General features: G+C 42.3%; 1 protein-coding gene across 3 annotated transcripts in view; it reads left to right on the forward strand.

Annotated features, from left to right (window-relative positions):
- The window catches only part of RASSF7 (Ras association domain family member 7), a 70616-nt gene that overhangs the window by 26337 nt on the left and 17768 nt on the right, over positions 1–26511 (forward strand). For 2 of the 3 annotated variants that reach the window (XM_044425655.1, XM_044425658.1), the window contains exon 2: positions 25715–25868. In XM_044425655.1, coding sequence (XP_044281590.1) covers positions 25766–25868 — 103 coding nt within the window. In that variant the 5' untranslated portion in view covers positions 25715–25765. Of the gene's footprint in view, positions 1–1578; positions 25869–26511 lie in introns of those variants that run through there. The other variant, XM_044425656.1, reaches the window with a different exon arrangement.

Here is a 26511-nt window from a genome sequence, read left to right on the forward strand (position 1 = left end):
AAAGCACAACAAATAATTAAGAAATTTTACATTTGCTTACTTTTGTTTGGCATGTTTTGCACCTGCATGTAATTATTAGTTCCTCTGGTAAGGCATACAGCACGTAGGTGGCTGTACAACACCAACCCCTCCCTCTTGGTTGCAGGCCAGCAGATTCAACATTGAGCCTGTTTGCAAGTAATGATAAAGTTACCATGGGTGAATTTTTCCATGGAGCTTCTTGCCATGGCTTGTTGTTATGTGCGGAGCTGGTGAGGATTGGCTTGATGGTTCACAAGCTGCCTGCAGCCCTGAAACAGGCCATGGGTTCTGGGTGGCTTGTTAGCTACCTCAGCAACCCACCCTAAGCAAGTTTGCATGGGATAAGCCAAGCCCCCATCCCCTCACAGCTTGAATTGTCAACAATGCCAAGCAGCAAGCCCCACAAGAAAATCCACCAGTCATGACTTGTATTATGTGCAAGCCAGATGATAATATAGTAATCATGATCCAAGAGGGTTAATGACTCTGAGAGCATGGAAAGCTTTGGGATGCATTTTGTGATGGAACTGGGGGTTGGTGGCATATCAGCAAGAGACTTAGCCAACTTTCTGCACAGATCAGTCTTCAGCTCTTAACAATGTTTCCTTTTGCAGATACTGCCCACATTCTGAATAGATACTTTTCAACATTTCTAATGTCTTTTTATGACTGGGCATCTGTCTCCTGATTACACCATATTTTAAAAAGTTTATCAGTTTTAGTTATAATTTCATTGCTATATTTGAGGTTATATTAACATGGCATCACCAAACTTCTAATTCACATCTTTGTTCCATGTTAAACAAAATTAAACTCCACCCCCACACACACACTTAGATGGCCATGTGTATTACTTCAGCTGTGAAGCACATGACTAATATTTCTCTCTCCCCATTCCACCATCATATTGCTTCATAACTGCTTTTACATTCCTGATCTGTTAGAGGAAAAAAGGTTGGTCAAGACTGATAACAAAAAAACAGCAACTCTGAACATGCGCAGTTCTGCATTTTAAAGCCAAATCATAGCACCATCATGCTGCACTGATGGAAAGCACATAGACTGTAGTTGGTGTTGTGCGAATCCACTCAAGGTTCCCAACAATTGGGTCTTATTGTGGTTGGCAACCACAGTGACAGCAATGCTCTCTTGCAGGGTTTCTTTCACCCATGATGTGTTACTGTGTTGTCTGAACCTGGACAACCTGATCCATCCCAAGTGAAGCCCAACTCTGCACAAGCAAGCTATTTGGCAAGAGGAGTAACCCCCCCCCCTTTCCTCACTGCTGTTGCTACACGGGGATGCTGTTGCCGGCAGCAGGGGTGCCCAAGTGGTACTTGGGGGCAGCTGACAAAGGCTTCCCCTCCTCCCTGCTGGGAAAGCAAGGCATTTTTTGTTTGTTGCAGGTACTTGTACCTTTTTGGTGGGGGAGAGGGAATCATGACAGCCAGCTGTCCAACCACCTTTCATAATCTCCATCTGAGCACCTGTCAGCTGCATCCTAAGGCACCCCAGCAATACCTCATGCCTGCAGCCACATTCCTTTTTTTGTGGGGGCGGGGGAGGGGAGAAAAAGATCTGTGCAAATAATTGCACTCATTTCCCCTTTCACAAATGGATCATACAGTCTTTTGGGGGGAATGAATTCAGAGGACCTTAGGAACAACTGCATCCACCCCCCAAAAATGGATAATCCATTTGCAAACAGGGAGCATTTTTCCCAATTGCCCCCAGCTTTGCTAGTGTCTGGGGGACATTGAAAACTGAAGGGGTTTCCCACTTAAAAGATGGACCTCTCAACTTAACAGCCAGAAGCTCCAGAGCTCTGTTTTTGACCTGTGCTTCTAAAAGGGTTAAAATTGGGGGAGGGGTCAAGAAAGGGTACAAATATACACAAGTCAATGTGACTGTGCACTTTCCCTCCAGACAAAAATCATTAACCCTTTTCAAAGCAACCTTGAATTTTGACAGCTGAGGAGTACCTACTGTCATAATCCTGGGAAAGGGAATCCCTGTGACTTTTGCAACACCCAAATTGCTATCATTTTGAGATTAATTGAAAAATCAAGGGGACCCTTGGGACATGTGGCTGCCAGAGAATCACACACCATGTGCCCAATCACATTTTGGGATCATCATGGGCATTTCATGGAAGAACCAACCCCCTGTGGGCTATCACTACAATGGGCTGTTGTGATGTACAAATTCTCCCATAGGAATATGCACCATTTTGCTGTAGAAAAGAATAATTTTTGAAAGTTAAAATAATAAAATGTGCTTCTATCACCATGCACACGCTTGGACACCTACCCCAAATATAAATCACAATATAAATAAAAATAAAATAAAATAAGATGTTGTTAAGGATAAGAAGAAACGATGCTGTGGTGATCCCAGGTGAAGACTGCAGGTGTGGTGTACCTGCCACTGTCCCCATCCCTCTCACTTTCTTGGGTTGCAGGACCCTGAACTTCAGTTTTGAGCTGCAGACCTAGCTGTGCCACTGATGTTTGTTTCTCTCACACTCTTCGTATGTGCTCTGCATATGCATGCATTCCCTTTCCCACCAGTCAAAAAATTCTTAGTCCAAGGATATGATATGCTATGATATGATCACCCCAGCTGTCCTAGCCTTCCTTATCTTCGGCATCTGTACCTGAGATTTTTTTTAAATGTGTTGCATTTCTCTTAAAACAACATGCTTTTTGGTACAGTTGGCTTCCAAAAACCAAGTGCAGCCAAAACCAATATTCACTACTTTACTTCTGGAACCAGAATCGAATAGAGATATTTTGGGCAAGGTTTGATTTTGCTTGGAATCTGAATGCACATGCATTAATGCCTTCAGGTGTACACACTTTCCTCATATACTAGAAGGCTCCACTGTGAACCTCAAAGAATTCTTAATTTAAAATGCAACCACAAGCAAAATGGAACTTGCTTTGTCCTATTATTCACAGACTTGACTACCTTCCACTGCCAGGCACTGCACTTCAGCAGAATGAAATCAAGCAGCTAAAGCCTCTCCCTCCATTTTTATCCCACACGTCAACAAGTTGGAATGTTGCTTGTATGGGAAACTGAGCCAAAATTAGCTGTTTCTGACTAAGTTAAGTGCACCCTGTTTCAAAGTAGTTTTACTTGACACCAAATGATTGTAGCCTAAGCCTCACGGCTCTTAATCTTGGGTCCCCATTTTCATGCCCTTTGTCCTGAGTCTGGAGTCTCAAGAAAGTGCAAGTGTGCGACTGCTTTTTTTCTTGGGAACATGAATTTTCATGGCTAGCTGGCAAAACGCTGGGTCCTTTTAAAATGGGGTTCTGACTAGGCAGTGCAGGCTTCTTGACCGTGAAAACATAGCTATGTGTCATAGTCACAACTTCCCATTTTTCTCTCAACATCCTTTTTAAAGTGATCAAGTGACCAAAATCGAGTGTGCACATTTGCACTTTCCTGAGCACCTAGAGGCTTGGGACAAACTGCAAAGTGTGCTGCAGGAAGAGGACTAACTGAAGAGCAAGGAGTCTTTGTACAAAAGAAGTGTAAATTCCTTCAACTCTTGTTTGTTTTTGGTGCAATGATCCCTCATGCTTTTGGTGTATCTTGACAGCTCATCTTTTGACAGGTGTCCAAAGAAACCGGCAGAGGGGGGAAAACAATTTGAAGCCCTTTCTGGGCAGTGCATTTGGGCAACAGACAATCCCCTGGAGATCACCTCAGTCACACAACTGTGCCTACAATTTAAAAAATGCTATGTTTCTGCACATTTTTGAGCAAATAAAATAAAAGATTTGGCTACCACAGGCAGCCCCTGGAAGGTGCTACTGGGACTTTTTGAAGGGATGGCCTACAGCTGTCAAAATGGGATCACAAAAGCTGGCTTGACAGTTGGCTTTCATGACCTACACCCCCAGAAAAAAAGTTTAAAGAGAGAAAGGGCTTTGGCAAACTTGAAATCATCCATAGTCATGGTGGGAAGAGGGGGAAAGAACCCATTCCTCTTCCAGGGTCTTCTGGGAAACCTGCAGGAAATTTGAGGGCAGAAAGGAGAACCAGCAACCCACTGTGAGCCCCATCATCTGTCAGGATCACTGTGGGTTGTTTCACATATGTCCAGCCCACTGCAGCTTATTTGTATTTTTTTGTATTTTTATATTTAATGGTAATTTATTATGTACTATTGTATTTCAATGTATTTTATCATGTTGTAAGCCGCTCCGAGGTTTCGGCAAGGGGCGGCATAGAAATGTTATAATAATAATAACAATAACAACAATAATAATAATAATTATTATTATTATTTCCAGGGTGGATTATTGTGATGTCCACCCTCCCTGACGGTCAACTTTCTCCCAGTGTAGAGGAAGATTTCCTTTGCTTGAGGTGAACAAGTTAGGCTTTTAGATTATATCTTTGGATTTCTGTGTGGACCGTTACCCTGAAATTTCCTAGAGAGTCACAGATGCAGAATTGGGACTAAATGATGACTTTCATGGGAGACAGTTCAAATCTCAGGTGACCATCATGATTAAGTTCTTCTCACTCGACATTTCACTTCTGAGACTCAATCAGGAGGTCGCCCCACTGTTCTCTCATAAATCTGCAGTGCCCAGACAACTCTTTGTTGTATATGTTAAACATGGGATATGTAATAATTAACTGGGACCACCATGGAGAATGAAATAGGAACGGGGAAAAGAATTCATCACTATGAGAAGACAAATCACCAGCTTCCATTTACTTTTAAGTGTGCCTTTTTATAGAGGGTGCGGGAGAGAGCATGAGTACCTTGTATAATGAAAAGCTCTTTGGGGATTTGGGATTACGCAAGAAGAAAGCTGGGTGAGATAAAGAGGTCTGCATTGCTTGCGATCTGGTCTTTTTGAAAAGGGAGCCGCTATCTGAGACAACTTGATCTTTCCCAGCAACCTGAAATACCTGTTCTCTGAAGCAGGGGTTGCTGCCTTTTATCTGTTTAAGAACCTGCTTAAATGTAAACACACTAGCTCATCTGGTTTCAGTAATACCACCCCATATCCAGCTGTTGATGTGACCTGCTCCTAAGAATCACAACACAGTGTACATGTGGGGAATGTTGGCATGGCTTTCCTTGCCTTTTGGGACTCTTTTAATTAAGCCCCTGTGATAGAAACATTGAAATAAGCCCTGCGCATGCCTGGAAAGGGATTATTGGGCCTTGTATTCTAATTGTTCTGCTGATTTTGGTTCCAAGGGGAAAAAACTCTCATGCAATAGCTTGTAGAAGATGTTTGAAAACAACCAGATCAACCAGACAAGGCAAAAAGGAAGAGTGCCATTTTGTGGTCTGTGGTGGAATAGGTTAGTTTCCTGTAATTTCCTTCATGGTTTAACACTTAAAGATAGATATCATGTTAGGCTTTTATAACTTTAACAGTTTCCTGGGTAGGGGAAAGATAAGGTGAAATAGAAGTCATAGGTACTGATCATTAGCTTTACCTTACAGGATCTAGCTGTAAGTACTGCACATTGATGGAAGACAAAAAGTAAGCTATTGTTACTCACTGTATTTAGTTAGCAATATCAGCTTTAGTCACTGTGTATATGTGAGGTATTCACATTTGTCACTACAAACTTATTCCAATCTGCAATTCAAAGAAAACAGTTAATTTAATGTTTAATTCTCCTTAATTGCAACTTTTGTGCCCTTCCTCACTCACTAGGGCCTCTGTAATTTTAAGAACTGTATGTCAGACAGAAATAAAACAAGAACAACTTGTTCCAAGGATGATCAGTCAATTATAAAAAGCATCTGTCCAAAAAAGCAGCAATTTTAATGAAAGCTATAGTTTAGGAAATCATGTCCCAGGGCTTGCTTGCTTTTAAATATTCTGTTACCACATGTGTATTCTTAAAGCCAATATAGCTACGATTGTCCTTAAGGGGAAACATTCACAGTTCGGTAAGACCTTTATTTGGACTAACCAGCATTCCAAATGCAGTTGCGATTACATACCTGCTGCACCTATCACTGACTGCTTCATGGAGGAAATAATCCTCTGGATCCTGCAGTGTTTGGCAGGGCCACAGGATAATTCAGATTCCCAGAGCTGAGGTCAGAGACCATGCTGTAACCTTGAGCAGGGAACTGGAACTTGGATTCCCCTCCCTTTTGCAGCTGGCACAAACAGAACTGCTTTGCCAGCTGCTGTTTGAGGTCAGGCAAGCAATCTTGCAGAGGGGGGAAGGGTGGATGGGGGCAGGGAGGGGATTGAAGATGCTAGGATCTGATTTATCCTGATGCCTCTCCAGCTTCTTTCCTTTCCAAGATGCTCCAGCTGGAGAGAAAAACAGTCTGTCTAGTGGAGCATGCAGGGCGGAAGGATGAAGTTTCCCTCTACCACTCTTCCCAGTCTGCATTGGATGCCTGTAAGCCTCTGAGCTGAAGGGGTTATGGTCATCAGCATAGGATTGCACACCATCTGCAGTATCTGTTTTGAGACTGGGGCTCTCTTAACTATAGATTTAAAAGCCATTACATGCAGCCACAGTTTTGGACTTTCTAGTTTCTCCCTGCACACTCTTGCTTTTAGTACCATCTAGCATGATTAAGAGTTCTGGAGAGTTCATAATAGAATTGTGGCTGGATCTAATCAAGATATTAACCAACATTGTATTCTTAAATGCACACTGCTTCATCACATGGTTATTCTTCTTAGTTCTTAATTTCTTCAGGCATTGTTCTCCTGACACAAGTCATAGGGGACATGACTCATTCAGCCTTCTTGCCATTCATTTGGAGACACAGGAAAAGATGGAAGACTGAAACTGCTGGAGAAAATTCTGAGCTACAAGCTTTTCTGAGCTTAGCAAGAATGGCTCCCCCTTTGGAAACACAAACAAGGGAAACACTCTCTTGAAAGAGAAAATTAAAATTCCTATATTACAAAAGATAAATGATTAGGCCAAAAGAATCCAGTCAGTGACAAACTTGTAGTTGGGGCATTCAGTTTCTTGACATAAGTGCTACTGGTATTTCTGTTAGAACATTTTCACCTGCTAACTTGCAGAGGTGCACAAAATGCACCTTGCGAAACAGCATACCGAGTCATATTTGGAATTTTTTTCTACTCTGTTACTGTACGGACAGCACTGCTTTTGCAGCATCCTTTCAGCCAATGTTTTAAAATGCTTTGTTTTACAGCAAACTGAGAACTAAACTAGATCCATGATTGGATTTTCCCAAGTTGTTTTTGTAAGCTTGAAAGCAGTCTTGGGGGATGGGGTTGAAGGTTGGATTAGGAAAGCAACACTGGAGAAAGTTAACCCTTCTCCCACAGCATTTTAGCAGTTTCAGATAAGAGTGATTGTTTTTAGATCTAGTTCATTCTGTTTTTAAACATAGCTGTGGGATAAAACTAGCTTTGGATGAAAGTAGCATATGCAGAAGAAACACCCTAGTGGGAGACTTACATTAAAGGGTGGATTGGAGGGGAGGCAACCCTGTTGGTTCACCTGGACCTTTCAGTGGTTCTTGGTACCTTCAACTCTGGTATCCATTTGGAGTACTTACCTGGTCTGGGCATAGGAGGCAGTTTTCTGGTGCTTCAGTCCTTCCTGGATAAGCAGTCTCCGAGGATGGTGCTGAGGGGCTTCTGCCCCTCACCATGTCCTGGTCCTCACCATGCCCATTGGCCTATGCTTTTTGACATCTGCATGAAACCACTAAGGGACATCTTTCAGAGATTTGGACTTATATATCATTAGGATGTCCCAGAGAGGCTGTGGAACATTTGAACTAGATCTGGAGGTGGTTTTGGGATGCATGTTGGGGGTGCTGTGGTTTGGGAAACCAGCTATTCTGGATGGAGGGCCATCACTGAACTTTGATTCAAACTTCCACACACAGCCATGCACACACATTTTTGGTCTGTAGGAGAAAACACACACACACACACACACACACGTGTGTGTGTGTGTATGTGTTACCTCTCTTCTCAGCATTTGCTTCAGCTCCCAACTCTTCAAAATCTGAAAAACCAACACTGCCTATGAACTGTTGTGCAGTCTGAGAAGGATGTTGTTATACAAGATTATGTGCAGCTCTAAGTTTTCCTTGAAAATACAGCTAGCTGGTAAAAAAAAGAGAGAGAGAATTAGAAGCAGGGCCACTGCCCAGTAATGGACAATCTGTGATTAGGAAGACGCAACATGGTCACTAAGAGGCAGTTAAAATTATCATTAATACTTTTCAGAAAACAGTTTCATCTATTGAGATGGGAAGGAGAACTGCATGTGGTCTATTTCATTTTTATTCTTACGGCCACACAGTGAGGAAGTTAGGCTGGAAGATGGTGATTGGCCAAAGTTATCCTCCAAACACCAGTGGGGATTTCTCTAGTGCAAGGCAGACATTCTGTCCACTTCTCTACACTGACCTTGATGATTTAAATGTAAGGGCAAATTTTACAAATGATCAAAGAAGTTCCATTCCAAGTACACTGTAATAAATGCCCAGAGACTTCTGGTTGTTGGATGGTATAGAAATCAATTAATATAATATAATATAATATAAATAAGGAAAAGGGTCCTTGTCTGAATACATTGTTCTTGCTTTGGTTTACACAGTATCATTTGGTTCAAAGTAATATGCATGGAAGGGAGAGGCAAATATTTTATTTGAATTCCCACCCTTCCTCCAATAAACTCAGAGTAGTATTGTAATATTATAATCCTGGGAGGCTGATTAGGCCAAGAGATAGTGACTTGGCCAAGGCTGCTAAGTGCAGATTTGAACTTTGGTTTTCCCACACCCAAAGCTAATGCTTAAAAAATTAAAAACCTGTACTCCTCAGCTTGACAGTTTGCAGTTGATGTGGCCAGGTCCCCAAAACATTTGTACATCTCCAGCTAAAAGTTAAAAAATATTGAACAATTGAGAACAATACAGAGGACAATGTTACACCTTTCTATAAATAAGAAGTCAGCTGAAGTACAAGTGTTTACATTTAAGAATGTAAAGTCTGCTGAATCAGACCAGAGGCCTATCTAGTCAAAGAGTTTGTGCCTACAATGGCCAACGAGAAGCAGAAAAACCACAAGTGGGACTTGAATGCACTACTACCGTCTCACTCATATTCCTTAGCAGTTGGCATACACAGGGATACTACTGCTCATATAGGTGATAACATAGCTGTCTCAACTGGTAGCCATTTATGACTTTATTCCCCATGAATTATTCCCCAGGTTTGCCTGGCACCATCACTTTATTCTTTTCAGCTCCAGGCTAAAACCTTTTTATTTCCCCAATGTTTTAAGGTCTGAACTGTTTTTAATATGGGTTTTAGTGTTGATTTGTTAAGAATTTGATTAGGATGCTGTGTTTTATTCTGTTTTGTCCTATTGTTAAACCGTCCTGAGATTACGGTAAGGGATGGTCTAAAAAAGTTTAAATAAATATGAATTTTTCTGAGCCGCTTTTAAGCCCATTTAAGTTGGCAGCCTTCATGCCATGTTAGGTTGTGGTAGTTGTAACATGAACTGGCCTAACACCCAATCTGCAGGGGAAAGGTAATTGACACCTTTCAAGGAAAGGTACAAGGAAAGGCTGCAAGGAAACCCAGGCTCCCAGGCCACGGGAGGGCTGGATAGGGCTTGGGAATGAATGCACAATGAAAATTATAGCCAAGGACGGGGGAATTTGCACCCCCCCCATGAGGGCAGGAGATTGGGGGCAACAGGAGCAAATGATCCTCACCTGGAATATGTCATACGGACAAAGAGAGATAAAAGAAGGGAGCTGGGAAGGCTTGGGGTTCCCCTTCAGGAGGTTCCCTTCTTGCTGCCAGAGGCTTTGCCGAAGATCTCTGTGCTATCTTGCCTTGAGAAGACTATGTCTGATACTGTATTCTGTGTTTAGAGCTAGGCTAGGGAAGCTTGGTTATTTTGTGTCTGAGGAGGCCAACAGAGCCTGGTGTCTTGGGGGCTTTGATCGGTTGCAAATTGTGTCCGTGCTGCTTTCCAATTCCAATTCCCCTTTCCTTTCCCATCCTTCCTTGTGTGTGATTGCGCCTTGTGAGTCTTAGTGGTTGTAGACCCTCCACTCCTACTTTGTTAGCCTTTCAAATAGAATCCTTTCCCCACAACACATGTGTCGCTGTGTGCTGAATCCAGTGTCTGGTCTGGGATCAGGGACCGAGGAGTCTCTGGGCGGAGGTTACAGCCCGCTGGGCTGCAGGGAGGTGGGAATTCCAAGGCATCTGGGCAGTGAATTCCATAGTTTAATTATGAATGGTGTTCAACGCTTTTATCTGTCTGAATATTCCACTCTTCAGTTGTGTTGGATGATCTTGGGATCTCAGTATTATGAGAGAGTTTCTCCAAACCATGGATAATTATATACTGTACTTCTATAATTCATGGTCTCCTCCTCATTCACCTTTTTTCCGAACTAATGAGCACAAAATGTTGCAACTTTTCTTCACAGTGGACCTGCTTCAACCCCTTGATCATTTTCTGCACCTTTTTCAGCTGTACAATATTGTTTTTGATGTATAGTGACTAGAACTCTGCCCAGCATTCCAAGTAGAGTCACACAATAGATTTGTATAAAAACACCATGATATTATCAGTTTTATTTTTTATTTCTTTTGTAAAGATCCCTAAATGGAACATGCCTTTTTCACAGCAGCTGCACTCTGGGTCAACCTTTTCACTGCACTGTCTGCTACATCCCTAGAATCCTTTTCCTGGTCAGTCAGTGACAGCTTGTTCGTGTATCTCTGAAGTTAGGATTCTTCTTTCACTTACTTAAATTGAACTGGCTTTGCCATTTTAATGTTCATATCCTCATCTTGGAGCTCTTTGCTGTCTCTCTTTTTGTTCTAACTGCCCTAAATAATTTGGTGGTATTGCTGGCAAGCTTGGCCACCTCACTGCTCACATCCAGCTCAAGTTCATTTATGAACAAGCCGAGAAGCACCAGCCCCAGTACAGAGCCTTTCAACAGTTGTACAGAAGGTGTACCTTGAACAGATATCTGTAAGGCAAAAAATTATCAGACGCATGGGATGCTTTCCTTATGTGGACATACCAAAAGCAGAGAGATTGTTTTTACAAAGGAGTCCTGTCAAAATTACTGGTAATTTTAAGGGAACCCTGTCGTTCACAATGATAGAGTACATGCCTTGCATTCAAAAGCTCTGGGGAACAGTCCCTAACATATCCTGGTAAGGCTGGGAAAGACTGAAACCCTGAACAGCTGTAAATACAAACAGTACACAGCCAGACCAGTCTTCCCCAGTCTGTACCCCCATCCCCAGTTCTCCCAGCAGCCAGAACATGGTCAATGGTAGGAATGCTAGGAGTTGTAGTCCAAAAATTCTGAGGCACACCAGGTTGATGAAGACTGGGCTGGGTGAAGCAATGGACTGACATAGTATGGATCAGTGTCCTGTAGTCTAATTGGACTCACAGTATGGCCGTCTGTGGCCTATTCTCTGCTAAGGAAGCCAGGACAAGAGAAGCCTTGGAAAACCACAGCACAGGGGGCTTTGCAAAAAGAGGACAATTCACTGGTATGTGGCTTCCAACTCCTGAATCCTAGACTGATATCTCTTTAGGTGTAGCAGGACTCTAGTTCTGGCTCTCCTGTGAGGTTTCTGCATAAACTGAAGCTACACTGATTTCTTAGTTGGTTCTGTTCTCTCCTCACTTTGGACTTGTTTCAGAAGAAGGGCTGATCAACTGCCCAAGCCTCTTGCTGTTGTCCACTTGCTGAGTAGGGAGTCCAGCAAGTCAGGATGAGTGAATTGAAAACATAAAAAGGGGAAATACTTTTCAACACTGTAAAACTTGCTGCTGAGGTGCCCCAAGAGAAGAATGTGCAAGATGGGTTTTTCTTCTTCTTTCAACAAATAATGCTGATTTTTTACCAGTAAAAGAAAGCTTCTGATTACTAAGAATATTGCACAAGAAAGCTGTTAATGTTGTATAATAACGGCCAGCAACCAAGGAGACATCGGGGTACCTGCTTGCTTTTCTCACTCTTCTACCTTTCTCGATTGGGTCTTACTTGTAGTCTTTGTGCAGTTTCAAATGTGGGTTCTGCACCTGCCCAGAGCCTATTGCAAGAAATATATCTATAAGGTAGAGTTTCAGCAGGCAGCTGGCCTTCACCGTCCAAGTGCATACTCAGGGGACATGGCTCTCATTTTCCTGACAAGCGCCAAGGGCACATCTAGGAAATGCTGGTCAGGGTAGAAAAAACAATCAAAACTTTGTTTTATTGCCTTTCCCAGTCTTTCAGTTTTAGTGTTCATTCTTTTACAACCCACAATTGGTTTTCTTCTCAGTTTTCTTGTCAGCACCCAGGGTGCTTATTATCTTTGGCATCTTCATTGGGACACCTGTGGCCCAGAAGGTTGCATTCCTCCTCAAGAGCTTGTCTTGCAGTAATAAATTGCTGCCAATGGACAGCCACTCCCTTTGCCTTCTGTGCTTGGAAGAGAATCACCTTGTCAAGTAATGCAGCCACTCTCCGGCTCTTATACCTCAGGAGAGGAAAAAAGGCTTTCCCTCCACTGTCCCACCACCTTCCATATTGGTTAGTTGGATCAGCAGGACCACAGGCGCTCTTATGCAGGCACAGTGATCGGAATCCTACTTGCTCTCTGCATCACTATTGCTTTCCATCCTGTTTTCTCAAGGTGTCTTGGGGGCTGCACATCCCAGAAATGGACGCAGGAGCAGTATCCATCTTTGGCATGGTTCTTAGACGCTCATTGGTACTCGAGTAGGTCACCTTCACCTCACTATCAAGGGCACTGCTGTCCTGCCTCAGCTACTGTCTCCAAGTCTCCCTTTAAACCATCGGAATGCACAGGCTTGAGAAATCCTGTTCACGCGGCTTCTGCGGTAGCTTCGTCATAGGCAGTACTGGGCAAATGGTCATCTCTGTAGTTGCACAGTGCCTTGCCACCTCACTGCTCGGGCCATTCTGTATCGATTGCTGCTTGGTTACAATTTCATAGTACTGTGTTGGGTGGAAGTTTGAGCTGGACAGGGGGACGGAAGCTGGTGCAAGCGATGGGAGGTTGGGATGCAGCAGAGCTTGGAACCTGCCAGCTATCCAGTTTCACCCTGGAAGCTTCCTGAGAGATTCAGTGCTAGCGCAGAACTCACAGTTGTACAGATGGCCACTGAAAGAGCTGCAGGTGCAGGTAGGCAACCTATCTTTATTGCTTCATCTGAAAACATCTCTTGCACTGTGCATGTGCAGAGGGCAAGGAGCTAATTGTGAAGCAAGAGGCTTCATTAGTACCTATAAACAAAACAACTTCTAGCCACTGAAGTTGCAGGGTTGTTTCTTCTGCTACTCATTAGTAGTGAAAGCATTGTGTTGCATGCACACTGCTTAAAGCAGCTATAGTTCAATCCTCTTCCAAAATCGTGCTTGGGGAAAGTACTAGAGAGGAATGTTGGTTAATGATTGTTAAGGGTGCATGACTGGCTGGGGCAAAGCACTGGAAAACAGCAGTCAAGTGAATTTCTCCCCCTTCAAAGTGCTCAAAACAAACTTTGCAATCTAAATACACAAAAATGTTGAGTTGTGAAGCCCAGTTGTACTTTGCAACAGTGTTGTTTCCTGTTTAATGGAGGCTTTCCTAAGCCATTTACACCATTGACTTTCTTCTCCCTTAAAAACAGGAAAAGGTGATAGCTCATTTTTAAATTCTAAACGATCTCTTACATTTACTATTTTGCTTTGAGGAAATGCAGGTGTTCTTGACTTGGGTGTGCCACAAATTGTGTAAAAACATGATGTGCATCTTAGATTAGATCGATTAAAAGCTGGATTAGTTGGTGACAGACTGGAGGAAACAAAAATCTGTCTGGCTGCATTGTTCTCTGCAAGTTGCATTTAGTTTGAGGAATTACATCATCCTCAGAATATGAAATCCTCTGACACTGACCAAAATTTCTCTTTTCCTCTTATTATGGGACAATAATGCCTGGTCTATTTAAGAAAGTGACAAGGAATAGGAATAATAATTCTTTTTAAATGTTTTAGCTAACCATGTTATATCACGACCACAAAGAACAGGACAGCATGCCTCTTAATGGCAGTGGTGGTTTCTGTGGATTTAATAGCAAGCTTGTTGAGCCTTGCGAGCATTAGTTTCATGGGATCCACAAATAAATTATAAGGACTTTGCGATGTGTTGCATTTAAGAGTACATATTGTCCTTACGTGCTAAGTTGCTGTGGTTCAATTTGTATAAACTTGTGACTAACATATTAACAAGCCCTCTGAAAAGCAGCATGGTGTAGGTGAGAAAAGGATAGGAAAGGACAGTGTTTTCACACTTGGAAATCACACTGTGCCTTATATAGGAGCTCAGTAAGAATGTGAGGAGTTCTATTTCTCTACACTGCAAACATTAAAATGTTACCCTCCTTTCTCCTACTGGTCTTGCTGATATCTGGTTATACATTTCTTGGAATTCATGCATTCATAGACTCCCTTCTCATGATATTTTTCTCCAGCATGCCTATAAATCACCTGGTGTAGGATTTGGCTTTATGAAAGAGTCTAGCAGGAAAAATTACCACTTAGCAGGAGAGAGCAGTGATCACGTGACTCAACTCTGGTGTGCTCACTAGGTGTCCCCAATCAAGTAACTATTTCTCATCTTCAGTCCTCTGTCTGGAACACAGAGGTGTTAATGACAGCTTGCCTTGCAAGGTGGTTGCAAATAATGCTAGGAAAATGTGTGTGAAGTTCTTTGTACAACTCAGGAAGCACGGTATTAAAATGCGAAGCATCACTACTCTAGATGTGTGCTCAGATCCACTTCTTGCCATGGCTATGTTGTTAAGCTCTTTTCAGACTCAACTGAAGTGCATATAATAAGTTAATGCAGAGAAGCAGGATCGTTTCTGCTCTCCCTGCCTCCAGGCTCCATGCATAGAGCATCTTTTCATTTCAGGGCCTTTGGATGTGCAACCTTCAAAAGGCAGATTCCCCAAAGGCATGAAAAGAAGGATTTGTTGAAGAGAAGTAGCTGAGCATTCAGAGGATGAGAGTTAGGATGATGGGTGCAATTCCACTCCACCGGATATAAATGTTTGTAAAAGGACTTCAGCTTCAAGCAATCCTGATTCAGTTTTAGGTCCCATTCAGAAACTTCTTTCTCAGAGCCTGATTTGGAGCTTAGGGTCATGTAATGAGCTCGTACACTGCTTCCCCTTTCCTTCCAGTATTTGCTGCAACCATAGGACATTGTGTTTGGTCCAAATTGGGGTGAACTGTGGTTAGAGCTAACTGGGATTGCCATGGAACCATACTTTCAACCACACATAGTGTTATAAATATGAGCCATGGCAAACCATGGAAAGGAAGGAAAACTTGCAGGAGATAATAGGCAAGGCTGTCATACAGAGGGAATGCTGCTTCTGAACTGGACCAAAAATTTTTGAAAATGGCTTTTTGTGCTTTCCAGCTAACTGCACAACTCTGTAGCATGGATAGCACAGCAGAATGTCCAGCAACAAAAATGAGAGCTAGGTTGCTAATGCTGAGCTGGAGGAAACTGCCAGATCTTAGGATGAGGTGAATACTATGTATTTTTAAACTTTATTTGGCTTGTAGTGATGTGCTAGGGGCCTGGGTTCCTGGCTGGCATCCTTGTGTGCTTACGTGTTGCTTTTCCGAAAAGTCTGCATTCTTTTTAAAAGCCCCATGAAAATGAAGGAACATAGTCTAAACACAGTGCAGCTTCATTTGTCTGAGTAGCCCCACAGAATTACAACTGCACAAAAGTGCTATATCTCTAGGTCTGTGTGCCGGCATGGGATTACTTCAAGTCCTGTTTACTTCCAGTCCTGTTAACCTAAGAGCATACAGCGTTTAGATTGACTCTTGCTGCAGGTTCTGTTTCTGGGTGAAGAAACAACTGGCTATACAGTTTTTCAATTCATGCTCACACGGTTGCAATTAAGTCTGCCTAGCATGAATTGGACTGTTTAAATTTGTGGTCCCAGAGCAGAGTGCCATTATGGATGTCAAAGGCTGCTGTGTCTGACAACTGCCGTTCACCGTCTGGACATAGTGCCCAGCCTGAGGGCTGGTCTGGAATGCGGCTGCATCAGCTTTATGGAGAAGCAGGTGATATACACACAGTTCATGAAATTCTCTCCCACTGTGGAGGGGGAAAACCCCCACACGTCTTTGTGTTGTGGCAAAAGGAGTCTTGGTGCCTACTGCCAGGCTGTGGAGTTGAAGACCATTCTGTATTTTGACTGTGGGCCCCCAAAAGAGAGCTGCCCTTACTCACACCTACATGCTTCTTCAGCTGGTGCCTTATAAAAGCTGGGCGTTTAACAAGTGTACAAGTGGATGTTTTCTTGGCATCCTTGATGCAAGATATTCTGCCTTGCAACATGAAGGAAACCATGGTAATTGTGCTGACCTGAACACATTAGATTATTCATACCTGTGTATCTGAAAATATCACATCCTTGGGAGATCTCGATTACCCAGGCAAAGAAAGAATTAGTACCATTGGCTTTGTAACTGGCTATTTTTCAGTGGGTGCTCCCGTTTTGAATTAGCAGGGAACATATATCTCCATGCCTTCCTTTGGATGCTAGACCTGAATCTTGTTGCCTGTGGGTAGTTTTCTCCTCCTCCTCCTCTTCTTGCTCTTTCTTCTTCTTGAAATAGGACTAATTTCATTTGAGATGGATTCAACTTTTTACTTTGAGATGGAATTGCAATTTTCTTTACCCGACAAGTTTCTCCTTATTTCTGGAGCATCATGTGCAGCTTTTAAAAGCTTTTTGTATGCTTTACTTCGATCATAAAGTAAGGCAGATAGGATTGGCGCATAGTATAAAATTCATCAAAAAGGTCTGTTTTGACAGTGAAACAGAAGATAGAGATTATTATTGCTTACTAGTTGATGCCCACCTCCTCCTTTCTACCCACTGTGGAGGTGGGCTGGATGCAGACTTGGGGAGATCCACCAAGTGGTTGTGTGGTCTCCTAGATAAGGCTGGATTTTGCCTGCTCCAGGCTAAGCTGGGGGTTCATGGAAGGGGATATAAGACATTGGTGTATGGAATGAGAAAGTACCATCAGGTATTTGAGGGGCATGGAAGCAAAAGGAGCTCTTAATAGCATTTTATGCATTTGTTTAATGATATCACTCAAGTGGGAAACCTGTTTTTGTTGGACTCCAACTCTCATCAGTCTCAGTCAGTGGTCAGGTATGATGGGAGTTATAGTCCAACATCATCTGAAAGGCCACAGGTTTCCTTCCCAGCCCTTATAAATGAAAGCTAGGTTTCTTTAAAATATCTGAAGCAAGGGTGCAGCAAAATCTCATGCCTTGCCAATCATGTTTCATTGTGTTCCCTTTGCTTGTCAAACATTTTGAAGTTACTGTGAAGAATGGCTCTGCTCCTACTATGGAATCCATAACAATATGTTGTTAGAGCACCAGTGCGTTGCTCTAATGCTGTACTTTCACATTTAAAAAAGCAGGAAATAATTGGTTGGAGAGTACCACATTATGTAGTTTGACACACATTATATTTCAGGGGGACCCTTAATTTGGATTCTTCTTCACTATTACCTTCAGAGAGAAAGGACCCTTTCTGGAGAATGGCATGGCTGGTTTGCAACTAGGAGAAAAAGTATTTACTTTTTACCTGCTGTCATTTCTCTCCTCCCTTCCCATCTATGGAGGTAGAGCTATACATTGAGTTACTACAGTGCCTGAATCCTGATACGAAGCAGGGCCAAAAAGGGGACAGTGTACAAAGAAATTGGAGACTGTAGCTGATGAGTGTGGTTAAAGACTGAAAGTTTCCTCTGCTTGTGTGATGTTCATACAGTGAAATGACAACCACTCCCTCCAACACACGCTTTCTAGTGACTGCAGTTTAGAAACTAATAGGTAGGAAAATGCAAAATGGCTTAATTGAATTGCAGTATTTATTACTGACACTTAGTTGAGCTACTGCCAATACCACTTTCCTCTTCATATTTATTAATGTACGGTTGGATCCTGAAAACTTTTGCAGAATCTTGGTACATGTTTGTCCACTCCTCCAGTTGCCTATTAATTTATTTCTCTAAGGAAGTGGCTCTTTTCATCTATGCATTTAGACCTCATCTGCAAACAAAAATAAGCAGAATCACCAAGTTAGGCATGTCAGGATTTACAGCCAAATCTAAATTACAGCACCTGAAAGCCTCCACTTAGTATAATGTCACCCTTATAACAACTGGCGCCAGTGATGCCAATCCCTAATGCAACAAGAGGCAGCTTTTAAGTCTCCTTCAGGAAGTCTTAAACTTTGAGTGGTGTGATTTTGGCACATTCCTCATTCTTCCTATAGGAATAGGTTTTAGGCTGGGCCATTTTGCTAACAATGCTAGCTTTTCTCAACAATCACAAGTTGTCTATCTTGCTTAGGAAGTCTGCAAGTGAATAAGTTGGGTGCCTTTTCCTCTAATTTCACATGTTGTTTGCTAATTCCCATGAATTAAAGAGTATGCAAAGCCAACATTTTCAAGGATCTAGCAGTTTTTTCTACACAGCCTTCTGGAGGGCCTTACCTGTGCTTTGGGATAATCAAGAGTTAGTTTTCTACCTGTGAAGCAGGAGCCATCTAGTCCAGTCCAATGAGAACTGGTGCACTTCCACCATAAATCCTAAAACTCATTCTGGAAAGGGTACGGAAAATGGCAACCTGATTATCAATGACCTAAAACTCCTTCAGTATTGGAGGAGCCTAAAAACAAAAATCAGAAACAAAAAATAAGAGTAGGACTTGAGTTTTACAAAAAGCAAACTGCCATGACACATGCTGATTCAAACGTGAATCACCAATTTTTGTAGCACATTGGTTAATACAATAACTAGACATCACAACTGAAAAACTTTTAAGACTGTAGGAAAAAAATCATCTCTATCCACCATAATCTATCTCCTTCTCATCTTTGCCAAGGGAAAAAGCAGTTGCAAATATTATATTTTTAAACAACTAGGCTAGTTTTTTAAAAGTTTGTTGACTGGGATTCTTTACCAGGCTGTCTCTCACCAGCCTTTGGGAGGTGTGAAAAGTCCCCTTCAGTCTCCTCCATCCATGCTGAATCAGTTGTGTGTATCCCACCCACACACACAGGACAAGCTTTTGACACACCATCATGAATGATGCAGTACGTGAATGTACTGTACATATACTTTCACTTTATCAGTTTGATATTTGATTCTAGAATGCAAGCACTTAATATTAGCTGAATTTACTTCCAATGGGTTGGGTCCAGATTTAAGCAGAATGGACTGCATTGGCATTAGGCTTTCCTGTCTCTGTCTGCACAGCAGCCCCTCCAGAGCCCTCTGAATAGGCTACATGGAAAATTAGAAGGAAAAGAGATCCCCAAAATTTTGCAGAGGGACCTTCCATGAGAGCAGCCTATCCTCTCACAGGAGGACTTTTCCTCTGACAGAAATTGGGCCCTGTGTTCAACCCAATATTTAAAGCAGAGCATATAGCAAGACCGGACAATATCTATTCAGTATAACTAACTGAAATCTTTCTCAGTTAACATCTGTTTGTGGAACAGACTCAATTGTAACAGCATTTGTATTGCTTCCTAGTTTCAATTTCAAGGAAGAAATTGTCTTCTTCCAAAATACAAATGTAGATTGCTTGCCCTTCCTAAAGTTCAATTCAGTTGGATAGAAATTTCCTTTAGTGGCTAAAATGTTCTTGTTGAAAAAATATAATTAATCTCTCCACTTCCTTTTTGAAGTTCTCATGGATGCAAGTGAATAAAGAGGTTTAGAATATAACGTTAAATGCAAATGTCAATCCATCTTTCCTTCCAAAATCAGAGTGCTAAATGCAATAGGATGTACATTGTTATTTACTAGTACTTTATGCTTCCCCTGGCCTACTGAGACTGGGAAATGTGGACACATAGAAGAGGTGAGAGTATAGGAGACAGTATTGAAAGTTAAATGACAGAGAAGTAGTTAGAACAGGCTCTGAAGTTTCCAGGGATGGACTGTGGGGGGTGATGGGGAAGGCAGGAAGGGTTTGGCCAAAAATATGGCTCAGCCCTCCACCCCATTCCCTTAATCTATTGGGAGATCCCACTTCAGCTCAAAAGGTTAAGTTTAACTATGTCAACATGTAATAAAAAGTAGATAAACTGGATCTTTCAAGGATTAGCATTAAACAATGAAACAGTGTCCTCTTCACCTCTGCTGGTAAAGTCTTGGTTGATTTGGCTTTAAAGAGATTTATTTTGTGAATTGGACTGCTAGAATTATGGAAATTGGAAGGGATGGGGGAACACAAGACACTGGGATCGCATGCATGCATGCACACACGCATGCACATGGAAAGGACTCCATTCAGTCCTCCTGCTGAAAACCTTTGCAAAATTGCTTGACATCAACCCATTTTTGTGTTCTTAGTGTTTAGGGGGAGGGGAGGGAAAGCTCTCAGTGGATGCTCAGAGACTCTTCCCTTCCCATATTCTAGGACTAAGCCCTGGAATCAAAAGCACTCCTTTCCTGAGTCCGGTGGAAGCGAAGCACAAATTAAGGGAGGTTGGAAAGTTTTCCATAATGATAAGCAATGGTACAGAGGGTGTGGAAGAGGCTACAGCTGCTCCGATGAAGGCATCCCCACTGGCGTTGCTTCTCTCGCTGCTTACTGGGCCGAGGAACACTCTGCCATGGAGTCAGTGACTGATCTTCAGGGAGTCACTTGCTCATCTCAGCTAAAATGGGCCATGAAGTGGCATGTAAGCAGCAGAGTGCATCTTGATGCATGATTGGTGTTTTTCCTTGTCTTGCATGCTTGCCTCACCCATCTTGTCACCCAGAGCGCCTTGCCTGTGTCACATCGGCATCTTGCTTATAGGGTCTGCTCCCACCATTTGCCTGCCGGGCTGCTGGACTTTGCTCGTAGGCCTGCCCTCTACTATACAGGTGTGTCCCTGTTCTTATCTAAAAAATGCTAGGAGGTGTGGTGCTATGTGCCCTACGTTACACTGGACAAGCCTCTTATATGAAGGGTTATTCAAGCCAAGTCTGGTTTGAAGAATCATGAGAAGGGGGAGGGCCTTGAAGTGGCCATGGAAAGTTAACCGAATGAACGGGCCTGCAGACTCGTACCCCTTGCTATGGTGAGATGTAACTGTATTTGTCTTTACATTGTAAGAACTATTTCCTAAATGTATAGCTAGACATATGAATTAGTATTTGCAAATCTGTCTGCTTTTGTCCTCTATTTGGCGATGCTTGAGAGATTGCTGTAATTGAAAGAGATTGGTTTACCAAGGAGATTCTTTCAATAACATTATATTTTAACAGTACTGCAGCTTTTTCTGTCCATAGCTACTTAGTCTAAGCAGTACATCCTCCCTCCCTCTCCCTCTCCCTCACACACACACACGTGTACATGTGCCTGAAATATTTAGCTGACATATCTGTAGAAAATGCACTGAGGCATGTCTGCCTTGCTTCATGCATTGCTTGAAATTCTTAAGCAATGTTTTTGCCAATTTGAATGTGGGCAAATTTAAGTTTTCATTCTTTTTTGAGAAGCCATAACTTTCACTCACTGCATTAAACTGTTGCTGAAGGAAAACAAATCTGGTTCTCTTCCTTCCCAACAGGTGGCTGTAACAGTGGCAAATTACCAGCACTTAAGCAAGTAATCTTGGCATTTGTTTGTTTGTTTACAATGTTTATATCCTGCCCTATATCCAATCAGGATCTCTATATGGCATTACATACATACCGTTGCAACATTTTTTCAACTCTGTGAGTACCATAAGACATTTGCTCTACTTACTATGGGTTGAGAATTGTCCAGACTAGTAGGATTTACATGGTATTAAACTGAGTTATTAAAAGTGCTTAGAGAGTCATTCTGAACTAGATGAAGTTCAATTCTAAATCCAGTTGAGTGAGGGACTGTCTGGTTCATAAGGTAGTTTTCTGCTAGTCTTACTCATTTTTACTGGACAGTCAAAATAATGATTTTGAAAGTAGACCTTTAGTTGATTAAGGATGCAATCCTATCAGTTGTTCCCAGATGATCAAAAGCCCCCAAATTCTCAGGCTTCTGACCATCCAGAATGGGGAGGAAGTGGTAGCAGCTCCTTGTCCTCCCACCCTGCATTTTGCTAGGTGGGTTTTTTGTCCATCTAGCAGCAGCCCTTCAAAAAAGGATTATGAGGCCTCAGGATTGCTCATCCCTTGGCCTCTGATTTTCCAACCTCAGAGATCTGCCCTCTTAGAAGTCTTACTAGAGCCTGTTTACCCCCTTCCTTCTGAAGATGGATCACTGTTTCCAACCTTGAAAGGCTGTTGCAAGCAATCCTGTTGTCCCTGGAATGCTCTCTCGGGGACCATATGATTGCCCCCTAAATGAGCATGGAATCTTCTAAAATGGGCAGACAAAGGATGTGTTAGCAGCTTAAAACATTTCCTCAATTGTCATTTAGTAGTAATTCTTAGCCAGATGTGTTTCTGGCATGGGGAAGGGGAATTTTGATAATTTCCCATACACTAAGTATCACATGCTTCCTTGGTACCTAGAGTCCAGATCAGAAATCTCCAAACTTTTGGCCAGGGGACATGTGTGAAATGTTGAGAATATGTCATAGGTACTCATAAAATGCCTTGGTTGGTGTGGCCAGTCATAGGTACCATGTGCCTGAAAGCAGCTCTATTTCAATGAAAGCAAACAGATAAAGCTCAGAGACAAGTCTCTTGGCTGAGAAAATTAATATAAGGAAGGGACCACATCTGCACCCCAAATGTGAATTCACTCTTTTGCCCCCATGAAGCACAACAAAATAGTCATTTCATGTACGGAGCCTAGAGAAGTGTTTTGTGCTTTGGGGCTCATTCTGCCTTGTATTACCTTGTATTTTTTGGGAAAGTTTCTTATTCGTTTAGTTCTTGGAAATGAAGATAGCACTGAGAGCTGTAATTTCCTTTGCCTTTCAGTTATTTTTATTATAATGCTTTTTCTTTTTTAGATCAGGAGGAGCAGTTAGCCTGGCAAACGATTGGAGGAACTAAGCTGAGGGACTTCAGGTCAAAGAAACTTCTTGCTTCCTAAGTCAGTACAAACAAGTTTCTGCTTGTCTGTTTCTGGGAATCAGGACTCTGACCTCAGCTCTTCTGGGCTGCAGGCAAGTCCTCTGCAACCTTCTCAGTCAGGTCTTAATGCCCTGGGCAATTGCACCAGTGGTACATTTCAAATCCAGATCCTTTAGAAACAGGGTGCTTCCTCTGAGCTGATCCACCTCCCACTCAATACTCATGCAACACTTGTGCTCCTCAGAACAAATCCAGGCATACACTTGTTCAGATGGAATGTGGAATAAGAGTTTTTCCTCTTCAGTGTCTCTTTATTTGACTTCTGTGGTGGCTAGCTGCCATAGTGGAGCGTCGACATGGCACCAGCAACCATACGGGGCTAGATGGCCCAAGGGGCTGACTCAGGCTAAGGTTGTTTCCTCTGTTCCCGCATTTCCTAGCTTAATCTTCTTGGTCTTTGTACAGTATAGGAAATGAAACCTTCTTGGAGGAACAAGGATACCTAGGAAACAGCCTGTATTATTACTATGATGTATTACTATTAAGTAGTGCTGTATTGACTATCAAACCAGTGCAGAACAATGTAAAACAATACAAGAAAGTGAGAACCTTAGAAACCGTAAAAACATGAACTGCATAAATTAAAAGGCTAAGTTTTTGAATGTATGCATCCCGCATGTGCCCTTTCACACATGTTCAACAAATAACCCTCTACAACTAATGACTCCCTCAAAAGAACTTCCTGCAAATTCTAATACCTGGGCAGGTTCATAATGAGTCTGGGTTTTTTCTCTCTTCTAACAAATTAGAAAAGTGTATGTACTTAATTGGTCTTGTCAGGATCTTACCATGTTCCTGAAAAAAATTGATGGAAAAATTATTTCAGTACATTGCTTCTTTTATCACAGCAGAAAGCAGTCTGTTGTATACATACACCAGTGTTTTCTTAGTACATATTTCTAACTATGCTTGTGCTCTTCTATTTTCTTGTGCAACAGCTTTAAGTGGTTAATGTTTGTCTGTTTACATTATATAGAGACCAGAGACCAGAGCCCAAATCTTGGGTGTGGAAGTAAAAATCTGGAATGCACAACAAACAATGTCAAAGCCAACATACTCTTTGGCATGATAAAGCTTGTGTGTGTTGTACATTCATTTTCCTTTTTTGGGGGGTGATGTTCTTTTGCACTTTACTCTGGCTGGAAGGAAAGAACATTTTTCAGGTGTGGCATGGTCTGTCAAAGGGGGGTGTGATTCCAACAGTCTGAAATCCAGGCAGGAAGTCTCAACATGGTTTTGATAGGTGGCTGATTCACACCAGATTAACATTATTCAATATTTGACCTTCAGAATTCTTGAACTGTTGAAGTATTGCCAGTGGTGTTCTTAAAGCTGGTAGTGTGCAATTAAGCATCGGGAGAAAGAGACCAGGGAGACTTGGAGATACATTTCCACCCACCAATAATTTTTAAATCAAGTCTGAAAAGGAATGTGCTATTGTTGACCATGTAATGTAGGAAAAAAGCAAAAGCTGTTTATCGTGTCTGTAGCATACCATTTCAATCAGACAACTTTTGGAAGAAAACTGAAAAGAGCCCAACAATTTTCACTAATCACTTAGCTAGTTAATCATTCAGCCTCTGCCCAGGAACCTGTTTTTAACCATGTGTGGCATGTAGCCTAATGCAAATATTTATTTATTGTCTGTATGATTCACTTCCTATGACATCAGTGTTTTATATGCTGCACATTTGATGACTTGCCATCACTGGGCCGCAGCATTTGCCATGCGATTGCAAACTTTGTCGACCTGCATATCCACCAACAGCAAATAGAAATTAAATTTGCTAGATGCATTTTTGGTTCTTTGCAAGTTCTCAGACAGGTCCACCTTTTTTCTGGCCAGTAGAGTCTCTTAAATAAAGCACCGTCTCTGATCTCATTGGAGCTCTCTCATGCTGGTTGGCTATACTGCACCAGTGCATTGTGCTCATTACCGCAGTGGGTGAGTGGTTATGAAACAGAACTATGCCTTAAAACTCCCGTGACTCTTATTTGATTTATGCTACCCAGTTCAATCTGTCTTTCAGAAATAAAGCGAAAACAGAGACAGGATCATTATATTTGGTTGCATCCAGTAAATACACTGGTAGGCATGCCATAAGCAGAGCCGGCTGGAGCCAGGGGTCAGACTTGATGACTCGGGGGACCCCTTCTGACTTGCTCTGTTTCTATGTTTTTGAAATTCCTGGCCAGTGGGACACAATTACAAGCCATTTCAGAGTAGTGAACTGTTCTGTGTACATTCTATAATTTATGAAACTGAAGGGGCAAAGGGGATATATGATGTTCATTCCCATTTGAGCATGATGCTTCAGCTAAAAGTAAACCTTGAACTCCATGTTGGAGCAAATGGAGTGGAAATTGGAGGGGTAGGAAGAGGAAGGTAGAAGTTCCCTCAATTTTAGTCCATTGACATTTTTCCCCTTGTCATAGTCGGAGGCAAGAAAACCTATGTGAGAATGAAATCAGCACACTTCAATGTATGTTTCTTTAAAACACCTCTGCAGGCAAGACTCCCGGCGATGATCTGGAGAGCCTAATCTGCTGCTGCTTTGGTGATGGAGCTGAAGGTCTGGGTGGATGGTGTTCAGCGGGTTGTATGTGGCGTCTCGGATCAGACCACCTGCCAGGAGGTTGTCATAGCATTGGCACGTGCCATTGGTAAGGAATCAATCACTACGCAATTTATCAGCATTTGCCAGGTGTTCAGTATAGAAATTTAATGAATGAAATGAAATGAATATTTCTTCAGAAGCAAGCTTCACTGAGGTAAATGTGATTTTTTCCCAAGTAAGCATATGGTATATTGCAGGGAAATTGCCCATATTTCAGACTTAAAAATGTATTGTCGGGGTGGTGCTTGATTCACAGTTGTGAATTTTATATCCCTGTTCCGTGTAAGCAAGGAGGGATCGAGGTTGTATTTGTGGGGTGAACTAAATGAGAAGGGAAGATGCCACTGTTCGCCTACTGAGCCTTCCCTTCCAATCCTTCCTAAACAGCTTAAGGGGAAAACAGCCAAACAGGGCCCAGTTGGCACTTGCAGGAGGGCATGACGCAGGGATTCTTCTGTGCAGATGCTTTCCCTGCCCCAAACATGCTGTAAATGGGAAACAAGGGGTTGGAAAGCTAGTGCTTTTTTGTAACAAGCAGTCTAATCCGAACTCAAAATGTTCAGTCTACAATTCTCTCCCCTACTCTGTACTGCCTCTCCTCCACACACAACATTGCCTTCTGCTGCATGTAAATAATAAATTATGAAATTTAATTCTTCACTGTGAGACAGGCCCAGCCGGTAACCAAA

The sequence above is a fragment of the Varanus komodoensis genome, unplaced genomic scaffold (assembly GCF_004798865.1).
Source record: "Varanus komodoensis strain SLA01 unplaced genomic scaffold, ASM479886v1 scaffold16, whole genome shotgun sequence".
NCBI classification, from domain to species: Eukaryota; Metazoa; Chordata; class Lepidosauria; order Squamata; family Varanidae; genus Varanus; species Varanus komodoensis.